This window comes from Strongylocentrotus purpuratus, unplaced genomic scaffold (genome assembly GCF_000002235.5).
Source record: "Strongylocentrotus purpuratus isolate Spur 01 unplaced genomic scaffold, Spur_5.0 spur5_scaffold_5, whole genome shotgun sequence".
Taxonomy (NCBI): domain Eukaryota; kingdom Metazoa; phylum Echinodermata; class Echinoidea; order Camarodonta; family Strongylocentrotidae; genus Strongylocentrotus; species Strongylocentrotus purpuratus.
In genome coordinates, this window is record NW_022145611.1 from 6,303,374 (window position 1) to 6,330,331 (window position 26,958).

Sequence of the window (26,958 nt, forward strand, 5' to 3'; positions counted from 1 at the left end):
GTTTTCGGCCTGGGTCACTGTTTAGTTATGCCATATTCTTAATTTAGGCATGAATATGAGTATAAAACAGACAACCTGCAAATTAAAAAAAAGCTTGGACTGAGAGCTAGACTAAGTGCACAAGATTGCTATAGAAATGAGACGCTAGATATCGTTCCCGTTTTCGGATTTGATTGTAAAATATTGCGGATTCTGTGGAAATTGTCTGTTCCATTTATATCTACCTAATGGAAACATTTTCCTGTTTTGAAATGACTTGTATGAAGAGGCCGGTTACGAAAGAGTAAGCAGTTAGCAGTCACTTGTCAAGACCAAAGTTACGTACTCCAGTCCCATACGTCGATTTACACGTGAGTAAATAAAAACTTAGTGGCCAAATGTGATTGCGAGGTGATGATGCAGATGGCGCTCTTCATGTTTTTTTTCCTGCCAATTATTAGACAATCGTGTAGTGATATGACTACAGGTGTTTGTGCAGGTTAATGCATACCTTCTCTGTAAATACTGTCAGATGAAGATATAAAGGTCTAGATCTAGATCTAGACTATTCGGCGCTTGTTCAGAAGCCTAGTCTATCCAAAATTTGACCCGTAACTCCGGCGTGGAGATACCTACTAAAACATACCCGAAATGAAGTAAATATTCATTAAATGTCCAAATAAAGATCATGAGTTAAAAGTTGTTATGTTTGTTACCTGTTTTGTGTCAATTTTCTTGTTATTTTTGGAGTATTTTTCGGAAAAACATTGATACTAGTACACTTTTTCACAGGTTTCACGGCAAACCGCTGCACAATACAAGTGTATACCGATGGTGGGTTGTGGGCGGGTGCGCGCCTGTGTGAAGTTACCTACCGTATGTGTCTATTACGGTCAGTAGGGTATGTAATTGTGCAGCGGTTTGCCATGAAATCTGCGTCCTTATTGCTTGACTTGTTACATTAACTTTGCTGTTTTTTATACTTCAACAGACTTGATTGAACCTGAAAGATTGAGATGTCTACCCTCCATAAGTTTAGCATTCGCACACCATACCCAATCTCACAAAACCAGCTGAGCAGCAACGGCACCTACCTGGCTCTCCCATTCACCAAATCTTCCATTGGCGTGTGGAGCCTACAAAGCTGGCAGTCAAAGGTTAATACCGGTACTTGCTTTAAAGGGATTGGGTAACTTTGTCTCAGATTCTGAATAAAAATCATGGATTTAGCTCAGACCACAATGATAATTATAAACCTTTAGGTCAGTCAGGAACCCCATGACTTTTACAAGCCGATCGCCTGTCTAATTATTATCAAGATAGTTATGATTGGAAATCGAAATCTAAAAATTTGTTTTTTATAACACTACAGTCTATTAGTGAGTATGGTAAAACCGGTCACTCAAAGACATTTATTTTTTGAGGCACTTCATGATCATTTTGAAGCGCAATTTTTGTAGGGCTTCAATATTACACCATGTCACATAACGGTGTAGACTGTAGGGCCATGTATCTCAGATTTAACATTGTTAAACGATGCCTTTGATATTTTGATTGATGTTTGGCAATACTATTCTCAAGAAGGAAAGAAGAAGATTAAATGGGTCATTGTCTAGTGAAAGTTGTTATGTTTACTGTACATCAGACAGTGTCGTTTGATCATGATCAAGATAATGATTAAAATCTGCAACATTTTAATTCTCAAGTATTGTACTTTGCATTATTGAGAAGTGCTGTAATACAATTTTCATGATGTTTGTGTCTCGTATAGCCCTTAGAGTTGGTCGCTCACAAGAGACGGGTTTCGGCCATTGCCTTTGGCTTTAGACACAGCCCCACACTCCTCTGCACCGCTGGGTCAGATTACATCATCGTCTGGAACGTGGAGAAGGCTAGAACTACCCATGATACAGGTAATATCTTTTCTCTTTATCTCCTCTTAAAGCCCCACTGCATTACTTATAGCTACTTGCGCCCTCTATATAGCAAACAATGCCTTAACGGTGACCGCTGCTCCCCCATGGTCCCCTTTTTCGTATGTTAATTGAGAGCTGATTTGATGCGATAAACACCTGTCAGTGACCATGCTGGGTGGTCTAATCCCTCCTGGCCAACTAGTGCAGACAGGCTTTTATAAGCATGATCTGTTAGTCACAGGCGGATATTTGACAAAATCACACCATTTTCAAAGATACAAAGCCTGTAAAATTAACTTTTGAATTCTAGTGAACTGCTTTGTTTCATTGTAAAGGGTATCACTCAAGGAGTAAAAATTTGATAACATAAGGCTGCCCTACTTTAATACCAACTAACATGGTAATGCATAGTGTGCAGTGTCTCGAAGACAGACATAATGCCAACACTCAAACTGATCAGGCTCCAATATAAACATATATGCTGATGTCTATAAGAAAACAAAAGTGTGTTACTGTGTTTGTTTTGTCAGACTGAATAATTCTGATCATACACTTGAAAAACAAAGAAATGATGTGATTGAAAAATTATTTAAAAAGGTGTTGGGTATCTTGCATTGTTTCTCTAGTAGTGTAATAGTAGTAAATAATGGTTTAATTTGCATAGGGGCTGTTCCATTCTGTAATTGTTAAAAGTGGAAACTTGTTATGACATTGGGACCATGAAAATTACCTTGTTATATTAGAGCACTTTATAATTAATTTCCACTGTATCTATATTACGTCCAGGTCAGCAGATTCGAGGCACCATCATTGGGACCAACTATGATGAACCTCAGTATGTTGCCTTCAATCCAGATGATAATCTAGTGGCCCTCTGTGTGGAGAATGAAGTTCTAATCCTTGATGCTCAGGTAAGAATGATTTTAATAATGAAAATAATAATAATATCAAGGGGTCAGTGACACAAAGACGTAACTCCCCTTTGGCCATTTTGAGAAAAAAGTAGTTATGTGTCACTGAGTACTTGGACCTTAAGGAGTTAAGTCTTATGTTTCACTAGCCATTGACTTCAATGGCGTGGTGGGTGGAGTTAAGTCTTTGTGTTTCCTGGAAAGCCCACATTTTTCTGAACATTTTGATATCAAATACTAATTTTGGCAAAATATGGAGTATACCTCTTTGTGTCACTGAACCCTTGATGTGTTCATTGATATAGCGCTCTCACAAAATTGGTTTCATAGCACTTTACAAGATACGAAGGTGGGAAAATCAGTTTAATATGAACTTTTTCAAGTGTTTGTTAAAGGTGTCTAGTGTGAGTGCTGTACGGATGTCCTGGGGCAGTTGATTCCAGAGGCAGCTAGGTGCATATGATTAAAAAGCATTGTCATCTGTCAATGTGGACGTACTTTAACACAGAGATAACGCCCTTTTGGCTCCCAGGAGAGTGTTTTCTCTGTGTTAAAGTACATGAGTTAACATCCTTCTGGCCCTATTAAAGTAGACAATGTGTTTTCTCTATAAAACATTATTGAAAGAAAGGTATTTTTAAGTCACAGTGACAGATGACAATGCTTTTGAATCATATGCACCCACCTTTGCATGATTATCGACTTCATCGTCTCTTTTTAAGTTTTCATAAGAAAAGAAAGTTTTAAAAAACATAGAATGAGAACCTGGATTTCCCATGTTGATAATGGGATTTAGCTGAGCCTTTTCCACTCTGATTAAATACAGAACAGGGCCATTTTTCATGAAACTGGTTATCAGTAATTATAAACAAGATCCAATAACAGTTATAAGCCACTGAAATCGTGGCATTTGATTGGCTGAAAGCAAATTTGCCATAGAATGTTAACATTTATCATTGATGACAAGTTGTATAAAACATGCAGGGCCCAAGATTAATTAATCAGAAAGATAGAGGAATTCACTGTCTGTTCATAGGAAGATTTCTCCAGATTTTAGCCATGCCCTGTTCATTCTGTAACTCATATTTTAGCAAAAGCAATTGTTCCTTCCCTTGGATGTAATGAAAAAGTCCCCTAGTAGAAACCTTTTTGAGAGGTTTCTTCATGTAAGTTACCTAAGATATCAAATTTGTGTTGTCTTCTTATAGAAAGAGAGACTTGACATGAGGTTAGAAGGTCACACAGCCCTGGTGACCTGTGCTGAGTTTTGCCTGCATTCACCGGACACCGTGGTATCAGCTTCTGAAGATAGAACATTCAAAGTAAGTCTCTTGTCCACAGACATAAGAAAATTGATTCTTAGTGAATTTAACCAGTGGCAAAGCTACAGGCGATGCAAAGAGGCACCCCCCCCCCCCTCATCATAGAATGAAGAGAAAAAAAGGAAAGAGAGAGAGAGAGAGAGAGAGAAGAAAAGAGAGAATTGGGAAAAGGAAAAGAAGATGATAGGATCCCCTCCCACCCCATTCCCCATAATGAGAGGGCTTGTTAATGAGCTTGTCATTTCTCGCATGTGAACTGTGCCCTCCATGGTGCCAATGCCCCCTCAATGGTTAGTCTCGCACTTCACCACTTATTTTAACCAGAGAAAGATATCATCTTATGATAATTTTAACAGTTTGAGAGCATTAAATGAAAAATAAGTTTTGAGATTTGTTTTGAATTGTCAACGAGCAACGATAAGGATGTTGTTATTCTTCTTGCAAATTAAGAAATTCCTGAGAAATATTGGCCTACACTTTGAAAGAAAGCTAGCTAGGTAGTAAAGAATTGTACAAAGAGGTTTAAGCTGAAAAGCTATTTTCGCCAGAAAATCTTCATTGTTGACTGAATTTTTTTTACTTTTACTTTCTCCATTTTGATCTAAACAGGTTTGGGATATTGCGACACAGTGTCTCATATACCAATCAAGCATTATATCAGGTTTGTAAACTGAAACTGTTTGAGTAATGTAGCTCTAGCTGCTGTTGATTAATTTGAAAATGATGCGGAATATGTTTTTTTGTCAGTTTGTATTTTTTTTAAGTCATTTTTTTAATAGGTTAAGTTTCATGCCACCTATATCATTTTATTTTATACCACTGATGTACCTCTTAAAGATCTCAACATACACATTGCTTTTCAGTTGAAGAATGGACGTTATCATCAATTTGCAGAGTTAAATTTGAGTTGTTTTTCAAGTATGAACAATTGTCAAACACAACAATTCCTTTTATCATACGTGCCCTGTTTGTGTTCTCACGAAGAAGAGGGGAATGTTTTTAGTCCAAATATGTTTGACATTATTAACTCAACATACTGGGCAGGTTGATAAAACTGCCTTCTTTCTCTTTCTTCGCTGCAGCTTCTCCATTCCTCTGTCTTGCCATTGATCCATATTCTCAATGTGTAGCCCTGGGTACAACGGACGGACAGGTACCGTTAATCTTTTGCTTTTTTAATTGCAAAACATTGAAAAATTAATTGTTTAAGATATTGTTTAAATTTATTTTGCATAAAGATACAATATAGTGATTACATCATATTTAATCTTTTTGTAAGCCCAATTTCTCACACCAGGGCCCCATTGTACAAAGAGTTAATATCAATCACAAGTAATTTGCGATTGATATTACATAAGAGATAGGAGACTTACAATTGATTGCCAAGGACTCTCGATTGATTTGGATCAATCGTAAGTCTCTGTAAGACGGGCCCAGATAAACAAACTTGAATGAGAAATCAATGAATGTTAATACTAAATATATATATATTTGTTTAGTCAATGCTCATTGTATTACTGGATGTTTTTATGAAATCTTTGTTTTGTAAAGAAATCAAATTCTATTTCATTTAGGTAAGGATGTATGACCTGTCGGAAGGAAAGGGTTTCCGATGTCTACACCACGTTGACATAGCCAAGCATCTTAGACAACAGAACAGACTCAAGGCGGAACAAAAGGCTTCAACTTCATCACAAGGTCAGTATCTATATGACTTTGATAAAATGTCATCATTCTATTCAAGGAAGCCCGCGGGCTATATAGCAGTGGTTTCATAACCGAGAGGTCCTGGGTACTAAAGCAAGTCCATGCGCTCATACTCTTTGGTAAGGCATTAATCCTCATTACCAAGTCCCTCAGAGAGGACTTAAAGCCGTTTGTCCCCTGGTTGCTTACTTACAAGCATAAACATGCTGACTGCTCTCTTAGCAGTCAGGTTAAGCAATCATCAACCATCAACCATATTCATTTTTCACAGATAATATTGATATTGCATCACCAGAAACTTCTGTGGAAAAAGAAAACCTTTTAAACGCAAATGACAATGATGACTGTTTGTCTTCCTAGTTTCGGACAGTGCATGGGTTATGAATGTGCTTGTTGTTGAAACCATTTCTTGATTAAAGCATAAGCAGGATGCAACATACAAATGTAAACATAGTACATTCAGCATGGTTTGATCTTTTTCTTATTACATTACAATGGATGATAAAAAGACTTGAAAATAGAATAATACATTTCAAACTAGCCAACAAGCTGATAGAACCTGTTTTGAGGTACTGTATTTCGTATTCTCAGAATAGAAAATAAATGTACCGGTATGCCTATGAACTCTTTTAGAAGAATAAAAACAACCTCAAACAATTTCAGTTAATGAACACATTGCAATGATCATGAACGTACCTAAAGAATGTCCTCATTACCCTGTTGTCTATATATCGGCTATAAATTAACTGTTATCTCAAAAGTAATGACATTGACAAGGTGCTAGCCAGTTCTTTCATTCATCTGATCATGAATATCGAACAAATCTTAAAGGGATAGTTGAGTTCTTGTTTAAGTCCTTCAAAGTGCATGGTTATTGCTCTTATTCTTATTTATGACAATTCTAGTGCCCTTTTAGAACCTAAAATATGTGAATTTAGAATAAATGCGATCATACCAATTCAGCTCCACTTTAAAAAAAAATATGGTGACCGTTAATTAATTAATTAATAATAACAATACATGGGCCGGCTGGTTGTGCGTAGTATAACCTACACGAAAAAGCCAGCAAAAAGCTGGCTGGAACAGAATGTATAAGGCGCTATCTCGTTTATCAACGGCTGGTTCAAAATTTGTATGGATATTTCAACCATCTCTAAAATGATTTTAATCAAACAAAGATGATTTTATCATTTAAATTGTAAATTCTTTCAAATTTGACACTCAGTTTTTTATTATCTCACAAAACTCAACTAGAAATGATGTAAACTTTATTTCTTGACATCAATCAGGGCCTGCTACGATCAGCAGCAAACCATCATGGAAGAAGCAGGAAGCAGACCATTCCGTGGTCGATGAGGAGGAGGACGATGACGCTGCGGAGTGTGGGGAGAGCATCCTGGGTCTTGGGTTCTCCAGCCCAAAGACGGCGCCAAAGGCTGGAGCTAGAGGAAAGGGCGATCATTCTAATGTTCCTGCTTTCCTCTTACCAGACACCTCTCTTGTAGAGTGAGTGCACTTTATCTTTTAATTACATTGTTCATTTGTGTGATAGTAAGATGTAGTAGAAGTAGGGGAATTGATGGTGATTACTGTAATTTGGTATAATAGGTGAACATTCTGTGTTTTGTAATGTGTAATGTGTAAAATAACTTTTTGGTTCAAATATTTTAAAGAAATAACTGTTTTCATTTCAATGTTATCTTGTCATGTATTGTAATCTGAAATGATGTTTAATGTCAGATTATATAAAATGATTAGCACTGTCTCTTTTAAGTAAAAGTTTTAAATGTTTATCTTCTTCAATGTTCTGACAAATAAAACTTTCCAAGATAAAAAAATAAATAATAAGTGAACATTAAGTATAGTAAAGATAAAAGATTAAATATGGTAAGAAGACATTATGTATAGTAGGGGGAGGGGGAGGAGGAGGAGGAGGAGGGGGAGGAGGAGGAGGAGGGGGGGAGTTGCAGATGAGAAGGGGAGGCAGGAGGTAAAATTACAAGAGGGGGAGGGAGAAAAGAAAGAGACTGTGGGAAGTCATTGGGAATGAATGAACATAGATATAAAGAGAAAATGTAAAAAAACTAAAGGACAGAAAAGATGACACACTTTATAAATATTAATGCCAGCAGAATGATCTGGTTATTTCTATCTTGTTAATCAATCTCCTAGAGAACTAAGTGACAGTACATCTCATCTTATGATAGGCACACCAGGTGCTCTGCTACAACTCAATGCTGCGAGCTGTATGGTGGAACAGTATATAGACTTCCAAGGTAAGCTGTGTCATTCAGGTCACTTGAGAATTTTATCCCTCATTTTTGTCTTTTGAGATCCAGAAGCAGGCCTGATAATTAACCGATTTAAATCTGTTTCCTGATTTTTTTGATATTTTTTTCCCTGTTTTTTTTTTCCAGATTCCCCCCCCCCCTGATTTTTAACCCTTTTTTCCCCTTATTTTCTCTATTTTTTCCAGATTTTTCCCTATATTTTTCCCAATTTTCTTACTCCAAAGGGGAGAATGTTGTAAGATGCCATTCCCCCCCCCCCCCCCCCCCCCCGAACCCTCTTCTTTTTTTTTTACTCAAGGGGGCATGGTTGAGGGGGGAAATTTTTTTTTTTTTTTTTTTTTTAGTGCTCACCATCACCCCTGAGAAGGGCATTTTCTTAACCTGACTGCTGAGAAAGCATGTGTTACTTACAAGTAGCTAGTGTATGCATTTAAGATTGTATAAGTGCAGGATTCAACACCCTTTTGCCCTTCAATAGATGAATCCATGATGAAATAAACAGAGAAAAAATATTGAGTGGTTGAATGCTAAACCTTACATAACTAGGTGTTATACACATACGAAATGCCTTTTGCATACTTCATACCTGTCAAATTTATTACATATAATATAATAAGTAAGTAAACCATGAAACCAGAGTTCTGTGTCTTTTATTAACAATCCCACAGATTTATTTGATCTTTTTTTTATTTGAAATGTTTATGCCATTGTTAACACCTTAACCATGATAATGATATCTTTTTCTTGTTCTCATATGTTTCCTTTATCACATTCCTTTATATATCTGTATTTTATTCTCTTTTTTCCTGATATATTCCTATATTTTGATAGGACCCTTGCAATCTGATGAACACATAGATCAGGAGGATGTTGTTCTGGGAGTAGCTGGGAATTATTCCTTTTCCTCAAGTCCTCATGATTCTCAGGTAATGTTTAACAGTATTGTGCAAGTATGAAATGGTTGATGGATCGGGACCCTGTTGCATAAAACTTACCATTGATGGTAACTTTGTTCAAGCCTTGGTGTGGCGATAATGTCCTTTAGCAATACATTGGATTGGTTTGATGGTTAGTTTTACCTGACTGCTATGAAAGCATGTGTATGCTTGTAATTAAGTAAGCAACCAGAGGACCGACGGCTTTAAGTCCTCTCCGAGGGACTACATTGATCTACATTTGCCGCTCGACGCAAGAGTTGAAGTTAGAGACTGGGTAGGAAGAAAATCCTTGAATGCTAGAGTTCTATGAAAGCTTCTTTGCCAAAGCTTCAGTGATTCTGAAGCAAGATGAATTATGTACTGTACAAAACCCACATTTGTCCTTGTGTGTGTGTTTATGAACAGGTGGCTTGTTGAATACAGTTTGTGGATGGATAAATAAGAAATATAGGTGAATGGATACATGCATAAATCTTATATGAAAACATTTTTATATTTAAAGGTCCAATGTTTTGGAATTCTTTAAGTACTGAAATAAAAAAAATGCTCCATCAATTAATACTTTTAAGGAAAAAATTGAAATTGCTTTTATTACAATCATATAAAACCTTGTTGAAGAATATGTTCTCGTTGTTTTTGTTGAATACAAGATCGTTCTCTACTCACTGACTCAAAATATAATTTAATATATTATATTGTGCCTTCTCATGCTTATCTTCTTTCTAATGCGCATTTCTCTTTCCTCATCTTCTTCTCAACCCCACGTGCAGCTCATCATTTTGTGTTATTTTTTAGTGGACCTCTCTGTTTCCAATATGTATTTCTACATTTGTTGTAAATGTTTATAATGATTTGTAATGTTTTGATGAAAACATAAATAAATTGAAATTGAATTGAATTGAAATTAATGGATCCCATCGCATTGTTCTCTAATCAGGTGACTTGTTTGATCGGGAGCCTGTTCCACAACTCTGTACACACCCTCGCCATTGGATGCGATGCGAGCAGAAAACCAGATTCAGACTCGGCTGCTTGCAAACTCTCTCAGATGATGGAAAAGTCCTTGGATATCATCACTACAGAGTCCGATGGAGGCAGCTCAAACACCCTTGAAATCTCTGTCATTCCAAAGTAAGTTGGATTCATGGTTGATATAGCAAATGTCAAATAGTGGAAATGAAGAATGATACAGAATTTAACTTACTATGTTGTTGTTGTAGTTGTTGTTGTTGTTGATGTATGTCTCCTTTTTATGTATGGCAATTAATGCTTAATGAACTGTCTTTGCACTAATACTCTAATGGGGGGTTGCAAGAAAGTTGCGACTGATATATATTTTTCAAAGATGCTAACGGCTTCCCATAATTGTTAAGTCCAACTTAGAGTTAAGTTCGACTTAGGATCTTTGTGAAACACCCCCCATTTCTGATAAACTTCTTTGCATTGAAGGACTGGTATTATACATCTGTTTTCAGTACTCCCGTTGCGGAGAAATCACTCCTGCGCTCAGAGCTAGTACCTAAGTCCAAAGCCGTGGGATCTACTAGTAAGAAGTCTAAATCAGCCGGGACTAAGAATGTGAAGGCCAAAGATCAACCTTTGACCTTTAAGTCTAAAGTAAGCTCATCAGGGTACTCGGAAACTTCAAGGTAATTATGTTGAATGTTGGACTTTGTTGCCCATGTTTCATGATCCACTGTTTTAATGATCTGTTTTCAAAGTAGAAGTCATTCATTTTTAGCTTGTATATCCAATTTCACCTTGTTTCTCTCAAACCTTCTTCTTTTTCTTCTTCTCTCTCTCTCTTTCACACACACTCTCTCTCTCTCTCTCTCTTTCACACTCTCTCTCTCTCTCTCTCTCTACCTCTGTTGCTTTTTTTCTCTCTTGCTTTCTCTCTCTTGCTTTCTCTCTCTCTCTCTCCCCTCCTTTCTTCCTCTCTCTCTATCCCCCATTTGTCCCCCTTTCTATTTTCCCTCTCTCTTTCTCTCTCTCCTCCTTCTCTATCTGCCCTCTTTCCCCTCCCTCTCCATTTCTTTCCGTCTCTCATGCACCCTCATTCTTTCATCACTATCCTCAGTGCTCATCTCCTGCTGTTATCTAGTTGTTGAAAAGGGCGTTGCCATTTTGTAGCCTTATGACATTCCCTTTATTGTTCACTGTATTACTGGTATACCAAAAGTATTTAAGGAAGGCTTCATACTCTGTTAAATACGTAATGGCACTAATACATAATGGTCAACCATAACTGTCTTAGAAATGAGTTGAAACTTCAAATGACTGATACATGTACATACATTGATATGTTATGATATTTTGACGGATAAAATGTTGCTTTAAAGATGGATTTTGCATTACTGTTTTATTCTTCATGTGATTTTTTTTCAGAACCAAGATGTTTTCTCCCCAAACCAAGCAGGCATCAAGTAAAAAGGCGACCATTTCGATACAGAAATCATCCTCTGCACCTGGAATCAGGTAGTTATAATTTCAGAAAATGAAGATAAATGTCATATATTATTATCAATAATGTAATAGTGTTACTTTTTAAAGCTTTTCTACTTTCAGAACATCATGTGAAGTGCATTAGCCTCATGTGCTATCCAAAGGAAATGATGCAATTTTTATTCATTTTTTAATTTTCACTTATTTGGGACAATTTGAAGTGTGCAATGCATGCATCTTTTCTCAATAGTTTTATAAGCAATTTGGTGGGATATATTGTGAAACAGTAATTCTTTTTAAAAATTCTGTTCAACTTTGCACTCTTTCTTCAAGATGAAAATTGCATGAAAATTGGTATTAGTACGACTTCTAGTTTTTATGTTAGCTGTAGTTTTGATTGTTACATTGGTGTTTTGACACTAAAGTTTCAACATTTTCTGTTGGAAACGTACGTGCCTCAAACTCAGCTCTAAAATTAAGAAAAGGAAGGTTTCACCAACATGCAGTGGTCAATATATACACAAAAAATTATTAAATCCTGTGTTCTTTTTATCTAGTTCTTTATTGAAAGAGTATTCTGTTGATTCGGAGCCACCCAAGACCCTGAAAACCAAGCTTGTCGTGAGTGAGCAGGGATCTCCCATCAATTCAATCAGTTTCTCAGGTAAGTATAGGGTTATGCAGAATATATCTCAGTCTCACAATGATTATAATCCATGCTAGACATCTTTGCTTCCTGTAGTTAGCTGGTGCTCAATTTGCCAGGAGGCTAGACTATTAAAATGAGGCATAATTATTTTTTATTAATAATAGTAATGTTGGATATTTATACAGCGCACATATCCACCGTGCATAATGACACCATGGCCGGTCTTCATCAGCTTGAGTTTGCCATATAACCTGCTATTCTAACTATCCCGATCGCAAAATTAGCCAGTTAATTTGCGTCTTCATCAGCTCGCAGTTGCAATTACCGGGATATTTGGTCGAGAAAATATCCCCAGAAATCTTGGTCTTGTTTCCAAAATATCTCGCTATTTCGGAAATAGCAGGCTAATTTTGCGTCCGTCCACCAAACTAGTTTGTGATGAGCGTATCAGTCTGGTGAAGACACAATTTTGAGCTTTGGGATAATATCCCGAGTCTGAAAATAGCAGGTTATTTGACAAACTCGAGCTGATGAAGACAGGCCTCGTGTGTATTGAGTGAAACATTTTTTTTGTTTTTTGTTTGATTTTATCAGATGATGGTCAAAGCATAGCCTGTGCTATGGCAGATAAATCAGCTCAGATCCTGAAGATGCCCCTGACTGGCAAAGGAACTGCATTCTCAGGTGTGTTGTTATGTCATGTGTTTGTGAATCGATTCAAGTTCAAGCAAGTATACCTTTCTACTCCTGCTAGTTGATGTTCAGGTTGGCAAGGCATTAATCTACTTTTGCCACTCCATACCCAGGAGAGAAATGGGGACCTGGTAGAATGACCAATTGTCATATATGCCCTCACGGTAACTGGTAGGAATACTCTACAGGGAGTGGAGATGGTGCACATTGTGCGTGAATGAATCTGATGACTGGGGTAATGCCATCTTGTCTATTTGAAATGGATTTCTCTTTAAAGGTACTACATGTATGTTCCATTTGCAGACCCCAAAAATGAAAAGGTTAAATTCCAAAGGCATTTGAAAGACAATACTAATTTAGAACTTCCCTTTAAAACAAAAGGGCTTGAAAACGGCTTTTAGTGGAAAAATAACGACCATTAGTTGTCGAATCGACTTAAATGATTGCAATCACCTTAGTAATAGTCTGATTTTCAGACCCTTATACCGAATGGTCGTACGTTTTGAGCTGCACAAAGATTCAATCAGTTTAATTTTGGCCATTACAAGTAGTAGGTTATTGATGTAGACAAATGCTCATGTACTGTACCTGTTACAGCTCATTTTATGTACCGGTATGTTATTACTATGTCTGACATTGAAACCTAGAAGGTAAACAGGCTTCCTTGCATAATTTGAATACTAGAACACTTAAATTTCACAGATAGGACATACATGACATGTTCGTAATTCCTGCAAAGTTCTACAGAATTTGATGTTGGCTGCAAAAGGGACATAGTGTCTTTAATTCAACTAAGCCAATGCTTTTGATTAACAGATGTATTCACAGATGACAGGGGCACATATATTTTCATGAGCTCATGTTTTCACAAAAACTAACCCAGGCTAGTTAACATATATGTTTCTATGTACCTTTCTATCTCATTTTCACACTGTAAATTATGACTAAACTGTTTGCAAGAAAATTTCTATTAAAAAAAGGACTTTTCGTTACCAAAATGTTACTTCTTATCAGCTGTATAAAGTTACTGCAACTTTGTGTTCATTTCTTTCTTAGGTCATAATGGTGCATTGAACAGTGCAACATGGAGCCACCATAACCAATGGCTTCTAACTACGTCGGATGATAAGACTGCTCGGATATGGACTAGAGGGCTAGCAGATCCCGTCATGACCTTTGACCGGGTCAATAATAATTTTGATTCTGACAAAGAGAAGGCCACAACAGGTGACAAAGTAAGAATATTCATAGGGTTTTGTTTTTTACATATTTCTATACATTATTAATAGTAGAGGCGTTGTGATCTACATTTGCCACTCTCCACCCAGGTGGAATATATGGATACTCGGTAGGAAGAATTCCTTGAATGCTTTAGTGCCTTATAATGGCGGTCAGCTACAGCCGAGATAATAATATGATACTTTGTATTAAGTGCAGAAGACTATATTCATATAGTAGCTGTGCTATATATAAATAAACTTATTATTATTATTATTATTATTGATATTAGCAAATTGTCTTTTCTTGATTTCATCTTTCTTGATCGTAGAGTAATGCACTGTTTGGAAAGGAAATCAAGCTAGGTCAGTTCTACTACGTGGATCGCTTTGTGTTGCTGATGTCTGCTAACTCACTCTTCATGTACAAGTATCATCTCGACACAAAGGTGGACGACATTAAAAGGTGAAAGAATTGTAAAATAATATATATTGTTTGATTGTTTGTTTTACCTGACTGCTATTTAAGAAAGCATGTGTATGCTTGTAAGTAAGCAACCAGGAGGACAACTCAGAAGGACTTAGTAATGAGGATTAATTAGTTCTTGCACAAATATTCAATCAAGTTTAGACAATTTATATTATAAATTTGTTTAATACCTCAAGCAAGGTTGTTGGAATGAGTTTCATGTACTTGATTTGGTGGCTGTGAAAAGAAAGTTTAATAAGGAATTTAAAGTCTAATCTTTGGCTGAGGTTCAGGTGACATCAAATACTTAATGATGATAATAATAATTTGCATATGCAAATAATACTTGAATAAAAGATCTGTAAACAAATCTCATCCAATATTTTTATCCGCCAGGTATCAAACTAATTCTCGCTACAAGCTTGTGAAGCAGTTTCAGATGGAGAAAGCCCAGCAGATCACTGCGATGTCAGCCATCAACACCTTCAACTCTTGTATCCTTTCTTTTGTAAATAAGACAAATGTTAAATAGGCCGTTTTCGTAATGTAATCAAATTTAATGCACAAATCTTTGTTCCGTTACAAATGACTTCAGTCACCTGTTATGAATAACTGTATTTCAATAGTCAGAATGTGAATTGCAAACATGATGTGTTGCTAGGTAGGACAAGCATATCTTGTACCTTTATGCATTAAAGATTTATTAAATTTTATTAAATTATGAAAATGGCATATTGCTTTGAGGAGCTTACAGTAAATATGCACACATTAAATGTATTATTACTATGCAGGCTGTCAATAGATTTTTTTTATTTTATACAAGTGCAGTAATATTGGATAAATTATGCTGTGATTCAATAAAGAAGGGCATCACTATATTTCTATATTCAAACCTGTCTTAGTGACCATCTCTCTATAAAGGCCACCTGCCTATAGCGGCCGTGCATTTTGTCTCCCCCAAGAGAGAATTTGTGTTGTGGAACCTGTCTAGAAAGACCGCCTGTCTTTATGCAGTGGCCACTTTTTCTATTTCCCTTGGGTGGCCTTTATAGACAGGTTTGACAGTAGTAAACATGTTTCCACTTTCCAGTTTCGGGCTGGATATGAAAATTTCCTTTTTAATTTAATTTTTTTTATGTTTCTAACAAAATATTACAAATCAATTACTGTATAAATATTTACAACAAATGTAGAAGTACATATTGGAAACAGAGGGGTCCACTAAAAAGCAATGCTTGTACAATGAAAGAAATACCATACTCCTTAACTTTACTTTCCAATCAGACATTGTGCTGTGTGCTGGTTCAGATAAATCAATAGAAGCCTTGGATATGAATGTAGGAAAGACCGCTGCTAGGATCGCTGATGTTCAGAGCAGAGCTGTGCATGTAATAGCCCAGAATCAGGTAAGAAAGGATATTCTTGTAGAGGGATACCAGGCCTAAGGAATTCAATTCAATTCAATTCTCATTTATTTCATTCTCGATTAAAAATTACATTGATACAAAAGATATACAAAATAATTCATAAACAAATTGAGAAAATGAAATGGGGAACTACATCAATAAAGCCCTTAGGCCGTGTACAAGCGTTGTTCCCAAAGCATTCATAGCATATGATATATTCACATATTCACAGCAGATGATATGTATATCAATTCAGATTGCAATAGAAAAATTCAGATATATTTGTATTAACGTGTTGGCTTTTTGTGTTTTTCTCCCTCTAGGGGTCTATGTATGCCAGTCACCCATCTAGCAGCTATGATCTCTTTGCGACGTCAGCAGTCACAGATGGGATTAAAGTGTGGGATCTTAGGTCCAATAGGTGAGACAAACCCGGCCCCTCTATGGTTTTATGTATGCCAGTCATCTTTCTAGATATCCATTTTCTTTGCAAAAGATCATATTTACTCTTGAACAAAACACATTTGGCATTCTCTAAAGCATATGTTAACAATTGTCTGAAAGTGTTACTGTTTCTTGACTTTTATAATGTAATTTCTTTTATTTTACTTCATTTCATTTCGAGGAACACAAAGAGCAAAACAATAAAAAAAGAAAAAAGAATAAAAGATTAACAAATAAAAGTAAAGGAACTACAGGTATGCCTAGGGTTCACTACAAGCAAACAAGCTCTTAAAAAAAGGGGGGTCTCTGTTTATTTTGCTCACGGTACACATAGTCCATAGTGGTTTAGTATTAATCAAGGAGGTGAATCGTAAAGCAGCAAAACAACAACAAACAAAAACAACTCCCCCCCCAAAAAAAAAAAAGAAAAAGAAGAAGAACAATACAGTTAATGCCATTTACTAATTGCAAGTCATACATGTAGGAGAGTGATTCCTACAGACAATATATCTTTTCAAAATACATTTTGTTCACTTCACTTTCTAATTCATATAGAATTTAATCTCGACAGTTTATACTCACACTATATCATGGTACATATTCAACTTTATTCCTCTTTTCTTCAAGATTCGTCCTCATTTCTCACCCTAATCCTTTCAAGTCAATTCTCTTTTCTTTCATGACCAAGGTGTGTGAAGCATTTAGAGGGTCATCTAAACCGAGCGCACCATTGTGGATTACGCTTCAGTCCATGTGGGAAGTACATCGCTACCGGAGCGGAGGATAGATCAGTAAGTGCAATCCATTCATTGCAGTTGCACCTTGTTATTAATGGCTATTAAAGGGATCGTTTAACAATGTTAAATCTGAGATGCACGATCCTACGTGTTATCAGTGTCTGTGATATGGTGTAATTTTAAAGCCCTAAAAAAATTGCGCTTCAAAATATCAAGAAGTGCCTCAAAAAAGTAAAAATCTTTGAGTGACCCGTTTTATCATACCGGTACACGTTTTCCCCAATTGTAATTCCAATCATAAATATCTTGATAATCAGACAGGCGATTGGCTTGTAAAAGTCATGGGGTTCCTGACTGACCTAAAGGTTTATAATATGATTGCAGCATGAGCTAAATCCAGGAGTTTGTTTCAGAATCTGAGACAAAGTTACCGGTTCCCTCTAAGCGATTTGTTAGTCTTATTTAATTTAAAGGAGATATACAACGATAGTGATGAATGATTATTTGTTACAGTTTTGTTATTTAATTATTTAAACATATTTGTGGCTTACACCTACTAATCATTCCACTTAAAAAAACCAAGGTTTATGCATTACTTTGTAGCAAAAGCAAATTTTAGAAATTTAAGAAGTGTGATAAAAGGGAACCATTAACCATATACCTTTTCTTTATTTTTAGGCATATGTGTATGACTTGAGAGGTGGGACATACATAAGGAAGCTGTCAGGTCACACAGAGGTCGTGTCAGATGTGACCTTTCACCCTCTATATCCTGAGGTAAGATGAAAGAAATTCACATCAGCACTTTAACTGTTGCATGTTAAGAGGTCATAACAAGATAGATGTCAGCACAAAAGGGCTGTGCTGTACGAATGAATGGAGCAATTAGTGGAATAGATGGATAGATAAATGGATTTTATTAAGATCTTCGTGTCTGGCAGTTAAAAACTGAAATGAACATAAATTACAATGAAAATTTCCAAAGAACATTAACATAATAATATGAGATACCAATAGGTCACTTCCGCAATAATGTAGTATTCTTCATCATTGATGTGAAGAAATTTTTGGCTTGCACCCAGTACATAAAGTTGGCGTGCTTGATCTTGTAATTTAAAACAAGTCAGGAGAGCCATGGACACATGATGGCCTGGTGGTAGAGTCGCTGCCCGGCAAGCAGTAGATGGCAGGTTCAAATCCTGTTGGTTTCAAGAGTTTTCTGACTTGTACAAGATCAAGCAGATGATCTTTATCTACTGGGTGCAAGCCAACAATTTCTTTTCAATTGAAACTTCTCCCAGGAAACCTAAAACTTTAAAGGTATTCTTAACCATTTGGGATCTGAATTTTCTCCTTCCCAAAGACTTAAAGCCACTATGTCCCTTTTGACGCCAATATCAAATTCTGTATAACTGTCCAGGAATTATGAATATGTCATGTATGTCCTATCTGTGAAATTTAAACGTTAGCAGTGTCCTAATATTCAATTATGCAAGGAAACCAGTTTACTTGCTAGACTTCACTGTCAGACACTATTGAGTGACTGACTGGCTTTTTTTCTTCTTTGTTAATAACAAATGGGACATAGTACCTTAAATACAGGAACTACCAGTTCCTGCAGAAAAAATTTGATAAAATTCAAAGGGAATATGTAGAGTGATGAAATTGTAAGTATAGTAGATTAGATGAAATAATACAGAGCACAATTTTGTTATCTAATGCTTTAAAATTGTCCAATGATTTTCCCACTTTGGTCTACAGATTGTAACAGCAACTTTGGATGGCAAGCTACGGCTGTACAGCGACAGATGACAATAATCACTTTGATCAGGACTCATTTCTCATTTCTGCCCCCCTCCACCCTACCCACTTGGATAGCAAAACGCTGGTCAGACTAGTGGAATTCGTCCACTACCAACTTGAAGGAGTTCATCCCAAAGCCCTGTGCAAAACCAACTGGCAGTGACCTCTCAAGAAAAGCCTGGGTCAACCTCAGCAGTATCAGAACTGGAGTTGGCCGTACACAATATTTCCTGCATAAAATTGGAGCTGAATCTTCACCAAACTGTGCCTGTGGAGATATCCAATCTATGGATCACGTCATCGATGACTGTCCTATCTACAAATCCCCACACGGTGCTTCTTGACTTCGAGAGCTCCGATGATGAGACAATCAGTTGGCTAAATAAGGACCTTCCTATTTATAATAGATGATGTACTCCCTGATATTCTTTGTATGAACGAACAAATGAACGATTTCTGCAATAATTATTCTGTTGGCAAAGGATACCAATCCAGAAAGTGTGTAATATCTCCTTGAATCTCCAGTCATCACTTTAGGAGGAGGAGGCCCGATGGCTCAGTGGTTAGAGCAGTGGTCTCGTAACTGACGAGTCTAGGGTTCAAAACCAAGGCAATGCGCTAGTGCCCCTGGTAATACATTAAGCCTCATTACCAAGCCCCTTGGAATTAACTAAATAGGTGTAGGTCCCCCAGTTGCTAACTGGTATTTACAAGCATATACATGTACATGCTCTGGTTACAGGTAAAATATACCTTCATTCCATTCCAGACCAGTCCAATATTTTTAAATACACTGTGTGCAGTCATTTCATCTTTGAATATCTTTATTTTTACTTCTTTGTTTAGAGAGAGAAGGATTAGACATGTTATGTTTAATAAGATGCTTTGTTACCTAATTTAGGTATCAATAATGTTTCTTGGTGTGAAATATGAATGAAGATATCACAGCTTGGTACCAATTCTCTATTTTGCTTCTTCTTTAGACATTTGAAAACAGGTTACAACATTGTATTATAGTACAATTCTAACCCCAAATACTTAAAAATTACAGGGGTAAATATGTATCATGTCGTAGCTCCTTATACACGGATAAGTTCTTTCATGATTTGAGGATTTTAGAAGAAATTTATCCTGACCAACGAATGAGGCCTCATTTTGGAGAGTTCCTATCAAGGTTCTATATCAGATTTTGTAGAAATATATTATAATAATAATGTTGGACAATACTGATTCACCTAAAAACTTATTTTCATAAAGATTAAAGATTTATTAAAGCCTTACAGCACTAATTATAGCTACTTGCGCCCTCTTACAGCAGACAATGCCTAATCGGTGCCTTTTGGTCCCCCATGATCCCCCTTTTCTTATGTTAATTGAGAGCTGATTTGTTGAAACAAACATCTGTCAGTGACCTTGCAGGGAGGTCTAATCCCCCTGGCCAAAGTAGTACAGACAGGCTTTCAAACATAATTTCACAGCTGGATTGAGATAATTTTACCCTTTAAAAGAAAAAAGAAAAAAGATTGAAATATAGAAATGTATAATTACAACAAATATATATTATTTATATAATCATGAAATTGAATACAATTAGAAATACCATGTTTACCTCCGATGTTTCTGTAATTTTAGTGTTTTAATAATCCTGTTAAAATATGAAATTTGATGGGTACAGACAATGCAAAATTGATCGTTTGTTTGAAGGAATGATTCACAGAAAAAGAATTGCATTATCAGGTTAGTTAGAAACATTGAGATCTTCAACATCATACGAAAATATATGATTAACTACAACACAGTACTACATGTAGCTCAACTGCCATTAGATTGAATAGAAAAGTAAGCATTCATATGATAACAAAATTAATTTTATAATAATCTTAGACAGAATAAGCTGTGAAGTATTTGTTTGACCTGGTACTATTTGTTGAAATTTTATTCTATAAACTGTATCCATCCATTTTTTCATTCTTTGAGCAATATTTATTGTATTTCAAATAAAGTTTTTTATGATAAGTAGAAAATTGTTAATTTCTTGAAATGAAAATTGGTATGTGAAGAATAAAATGTGAATTAATAATTTATAGTTTTGATCATTTGTCCCTGCCTTCTTGTTCATGGTTGATTACTGATTAAGGTTAGCAGAGATGGAGGGGTTGATATGATGGGGGGAGTCTGATAAAGAGTGAGAAATAGAGAGGGGGTCAAAAGAGTAGAAAAAGAGAGAGATAGAGACTGAACGATTAACCCCTTGCCATTTTGACCCAAAATTGATGATTTTCCACATTTCCCAAATATGCCAAAACGCCCCTCAATGGGGATAATTGGCGCTCGACCAAGCTTATAATGTACAACGATGTTCATTTAGACCAAATAAACTAAGGGGACATTTTTCATTTTGGTGGCAAAAACGATGAGCCCTTGCCATTTTGGTCAAAAATGTAAATGTAAAAACCCAATACACATATCAATCGTCAGACATGATTATTGACGTCTGGGGACCGACCTTTAAACGTCACCATCCGAAAGACGTGATTTGACTCAGTTTCGAACCTGCGACCTCGGCTGTATCATCATCAGTTCGAATCTTCTATCTTCTATTGATAGCTGGATTACAGGCGCACGCCACAACACCTAGGTTGCAAGCGTCCAGCGTATATAAAAGCTTTAAAATCACATTTGTTTTACAGTTACTCAAAAGTACTTCCTTCCAGACCACAAACATGCATATTCATCAGGATGCATTAGAATATCCTTTATTCTTATCATTCTCTTGCTCATGATTGGGTATAGCAGGCAGTACATGCAAATACCTACTGATGAATATCCTCGACGTAGACGTAGACGTAGTACAAGAAGAAGAAACTTTTAGTAACTGTGAAAATTATATGATATCTAAACCATAAATAGCCTGAGATTCTGTCGATGGTGTAGTCAGAAGATGTAAAATGCCCAAAACTTCGTCGTACGGCGATCCCTCTGACTTTGCTTATAAACTTTCTAAGGCGGACCCCTGCTCGAGACTGGGTTTTGTCTTTGGGATGGTGATGCGCGGAAAGCCCGCACACACACACCCACCCACCCACCCGCACACACACCGGGCCGTTTATTATCTTGTCATATATATATATAGATGCTTGTGTTAAGACTATGATATCAGGAGGATGTTATGTTATGATACCTTTATAACAACTATATATTTATCTCTCTCTATCTCTTTGTCTCTACACACATTTCAAACATATACTACTTTCATATTCCTAAATTCTCAGAGATTAAGAACGAACTTTATAATTCAAAATCTAGGGAAGTTTGGGAGAAGTCTCTCTTCCAAATCTCAGCCGTTGCCATCCCTCCCACCCAGTGACGAGTTTTACTAGGGTATAGGCTTTAGATATCATTTTTGTTGCACAGTTAGTAAAACCTCTCATGTGTATGTAAATCATGCATATTCATCAGAAACTATTTGAATATCTTTCATCATTGGTTATTGCTATATACTAAATATCACTTTCTTCCTCATGATTGGGCAAGGTAGGAGGTACATGCAAATACTTAAATTATGCATGCTTGACACATGAGAGGTTGTACTAACTGTGCAACAAAAATGATATCTAAGGCCTACACCCTAGTAAAATTCATCACTGGGTGGGAGGGATGGCAACGGCTGAGATTTGGAAGAGAGACTCCTTCCAATCACTAATTCTAACTTTCCTAGATTTTGATTATAAAAAGTTCATTCTTAATCTCTGAGAAATTATGAATATCAAAATAGTAGATGTTTGAAATAGACAAGAGAGAGAGAGAGATATATATATAGAGTTGTTATCAAGTGTTATCATATGATAACACCCTCCTGATATCATAGACAAGATATTATGCCAAGAATCAACCAGTAACAACCCACCCCGTGACAGCCCACCCGGTAACAACCCACCTGGGTGCATGTCCGGGTTTTCCACACGTCTGGTGACAGCGTTACAACGTCACCATCCGAATGACACAACCCAGTCCCGGGCAGGAATCCGCCTGAGAAAGTTCATGGATGAAATCAGATTGATTATATAACATCTTGAGCTTAAAATCACGTTGGAATTTAAGGCTATTTATAGTTAAGATATCATGTAAGTTTCACAGTTACTAAAAGTTTCCACTTCTTAATCGTACTACGTCTACGTCTACGTCGAGCATATTCATCAGAAGGTATTTGCATGTACTACCTGCTTTACCCAATCATTAGCAAGATAAATGATCAAAATAAAGGATATTCTAATGAATCCTGATGAATATGCATGATCGTGGTCTGGAAGGTAGTATTTTTGAGTAACTGTAAAACAACTGTGATTTTAAGCTATATATCATGACAATCTGCACGTCGGGGTAGGTGGCCAATGTAAAGAAGATTCCTTCCTCCTGGCTCCTCTTAGGGACTCTACCTGCCCGTCTTCCCAGACATGCCGGTCAACATACACCCCTACTTGTTGGAGGATGTTGGCCAACCTGCATCTCGAATTCGAAAACAGTTTTACTAAACCTCACATACATCCCAAATCCCTCTCACGCCTCTCTCACATTCTTCGAAATGGAAGGTGACCATAACGTTTTTCTTGCTCTGAATTTTCCAACCTTCTCATCTCGAAATAAAGTTTCATATGAAATTCACTTTTGCTCTTGTTCAAATACTTCCATCCATCCATTCCACAAGGCTTTTGCTGCACAGCTCCTTTCAAAGAATGTTTTAAAAAAAGTACACGCATATACAAGATACAAGATATTTTATTTGGTCTTCGCAAACAAGTTACATAGAAATTTGGTTTCCACTGGCGTTACAGTAATATTCAAGAAAATACATAATTACAAGAAATAAATATATTACGTTTATAGAAATAGATGAAATAAGGAACAAATACATGCAAAATATAATGAAGCGACAAAAGTGGTCATTTACCTCAAATCATGATAGTTTCAGTATTAATTAATTTCCGACGCAAAATTTCAACGTTTAACCTGTTTTTGTAAATGAGCAGGCATATCGATCTAAACCTCCGTTACAAAAACAAATCATTTTAAAAATCATTCCTTCCACCCAGGTGATTGGAATATCATTCAAATAATATAGGTTGTCTATCTAGTCTTGTTCAGGTTAATCAAGGTTCTAAGGGACAAAGAACAAAATATTCACTTGAAACATTCATGAATTCTCTAAACTTTGATATTGCACTTTGCTTCTTTTTTTGGTACACAACAATACACGTAAGTACATGATACATTCGTGCATACTTGGAACAAAGATTGATGTTTCCATCCGGTAAAGAAATATAAATAATAATTATCTGAATATAAATCTAATTATAGAGTGGTTGGCAAAGGAACTATTGGGCACAATGACCGAGCAAATTAGGATTATAACTGGTATTTGTATGGGACGATCCCAACCTAACTGAAGTCTGTCCATAATTAGTAATCTTACAGAAGTATTTCTGTGTTTCCTATCAGGTGACCTTTTTGAGAAGAACAATAAATCAAATTCCAAGTCAAGAGTGGTAAATTAAAAGGGAGGGAGAAAAGAACTTTCCCCAAACACTCCCCAATATTTTGCTGTAGACCATGAAACCAGAGCCCTTCTTCTTGGGATCGACTACTCTCCAGGCTTTCAATGAAAGAGGAAAATATCTCATGAAGAAATTTCTCATGAAGGTCAAGATTAAAGTCACCATGGTAAATTTACAGTCAAAATACTGTGATCATAATGATTACGACATTGTTTTCACAAGTATTTAAACAAAATTAATCCATACTGTAATGAACAAAATTTGTGTAAAGAAATACATAAAGCATATTTGACTAATGCAAAAAATGTAACTATATGATTTTATCCATTTCTCAGCCTATCTTCTATTCTGCATAGTTTAGTTTCTGGCAAAAAGCTTGTAAATAAAAGGAAGCAAGCTAAAAGTACAATCTATTCATCTGTTCTTCAATATGTGAAACATTGTTTATACATTAAAAGTAGTTCTCTGTCATTGGCCTTTAATAAATCAAAGGAAAATAGGCTGAAGAAAGCAAAAATTATCTTCTTAATGGTAAACTTTTTTTTATAGTCTCATTGCAAAGTAAATATCACTCACTTAATCTAAACCTAACAATTACCAGCTATGTCATTTTAGGGACGTTGCGCTTCAAACATTTTTTGTTTATGTACTGTTCCTACTTTGTATTATATCTCGATGTAACCCTTTGAATTTCATTATCTGTAAACAATTATTTTACATGGTGAATAAATAAAACAAACAAACAAACTCGATACATTTTCACATCATCATTTCTATCCTGTATAATTTTTGTCAGATACAATGTAATGCTTGATCAGTTCTGCTACATGTAAACAAATTAATTACGAACCCCAACAATATGTTTCCTAAATGATGTCAACATTATCAAATTGGAATGCACAATATAATTGCAGTGGGCAGCAGAAATCCATGTCCATGACAACTACAAATATCTATGTTGCACAAAAGGTACAGAACTTTACTGTACAAGGAGTAATCCATTATTTAACATGTTTCAACTTGTATGAAACAATCAATAATCTACAGCTTTGATGTAAATTAACATTCATTCTTCTTTGTTAATTCTACTTGGTCAATGTTAGTTTGCCTATGCGCAAAATGAGATTATGTAACCTTTTGATAATGTATAATGCACCATGCCAACATGACACATCTCAAGTGTTTCACATATCATTTTAAATTGAGATATTGGTGAAGTGTCTGATCGCTCTAGGAATTTTCCTCTCAAGAGCTGTGTAAGCTGTCCGATGGCTCTAGTAATATTACTCTCTAGAGCTGTGTAAGCTGTCCGATGGCTCTAGGAATATTACTCTCAAGAGCTGTGTAAGCTGTCCGATGGCTCTAGGAATATTACTCTCAAGAGCTGTGTAAGCTGTCCGATGGCTCTAGGAATATTACTCTCAAAAGCTGTGTAAGCTGTCCGATGGTTCTAGGAATTTTCCTCTCAAGAACTGTGTAAGCTTGAAGTCCATTATGGGCCCTGACTATAAAAAAAAACAGGAACTGGCATTAATTACAGGTTAGAATAATTGAATAATTTCCTAAATTTAATGCATTTGGTGGGCTGAGAGTAAATTCATCATCGAACTTTGGCAGTTCTTACTGATCATTTTTTTTTCATGGGTAAATGGGTACCCGTGAGGATGCGAAAGCCAATGTGGTATGCTTAGCAATTTGAGCCTAGTAGCTCTTGTTGGAATGCTCCCCAGGGAGTGGAGAAAGTGCATACATTGTGTGCGGGCAAGCCAGAATCCGATGAACGGGGTAATAATGTAAAGTGCTTAGAAACTCGGACATTCCCGACGTATTAAGCGCTATATAAGCAAACGAAACAGGGCCCTGATATGCATAAAAGCTATTTCAAGAGCTGTTTTCAGCTACCTAGACAGTTGAAGGGTTTGGTGATGTCAGTTGCTTCAGGGAAGTGAGCTGTCCATCATGTAGTCTCATCCCAGCTGCCAGGAGAGTCAGATAAAAATATTGCTATATCTCTTGCGCTGTTCTGTCTTGGCTGTCCTAAAGGGTTCTAGGACACCTACCCCCTGGACATCCACCCCGGACAACAACCCCCTAGGAAAACTACCCCAGGACAACTACCCCCCGGACAACTAACCCCCGGACAACTACCCCCAGCCAACTACCCCCTACGACTTCCATCCTCTAGGACAACTACTCCCCGGACAAAAATCCTAGGGGTAGTTGTCTGGAGGTAGTTTTCCGGGGGTAGTTGTCCAAGGGGGTAATTGTTCTAGGGGTAGTTGTCTGGGGGGGGGGGGGGGGTAGTCGTCCTAGAGGGTAGTTGCCCTAGGGGGTAGATGTCCTAGGAGGTAGTTGTCTTAGGTAGTTGACTGGGGGTGGTTATCCGGGGTGGATGTCCAGGGGGTAGGTGTCCGGATACGGTCCTAAAGTCCAATCCAATGTGCCTCCGAAGCTCTGTCTTTTAAAGCATATGGTAATG

General features: G+C 36.6%; 1 protein-coding gene across 1 annotated transcript; it reads left to right on the plus strand.

Annotated features, from left to right (window-relative positions):
* Nucleotides 1–121: 121 nt before the first annotated feature.
* On the plus strand, nucleotides 122–18,966 carry LOC580145 (WD repeat-containing protein 27). Its single transcript, XM_011672816.2, has 24 exons — nucleotides 122–350; nucleotides 971–1,136; nucleotides 1,751–1,892; nucleotides 2,682–2,806; nucleotides 4,015–4,128; nucleotides 4,738–4,789; nucleotides 5,211–5,281; nucleotides 5,703–5,826; nucleotides 7,125–7,341; nucleotides 8,008–8,111; nucleotides 8,958–9,052; nucleotides 10,002–10,195; nucleotides 10,540–10,713; nucleotides 11,453–11,542; nucleotides 12,067–12,173; nucleotides 12,753–12,842; nucleotides 13,908–14,086; nucleotides 14,401–14,534; nucleotides 14,934–15,031; nucleotides 15,822–15,943; nucleotides 16,267–16,364; nucleotides 17,076–17,178; nucleotides 17,803–17,901; nucleotides 18,886–18,966. The coding sequence occupies exons 2-24, from the start codon at nucleotides 996–998 to the stop codon at nucleotides 18,934–18,936; spliced, it is 2,724 nt and encodes a 907-aa protein (XP_011671118.2). The 5' UTR covers nucleotides 122–350; nucleotides 971–995; the 3' UTR covers nucleotides 18,937–18,966.
* Nucleotides 18,967–26,958: the final 7,992 nt, after the last annotated feature.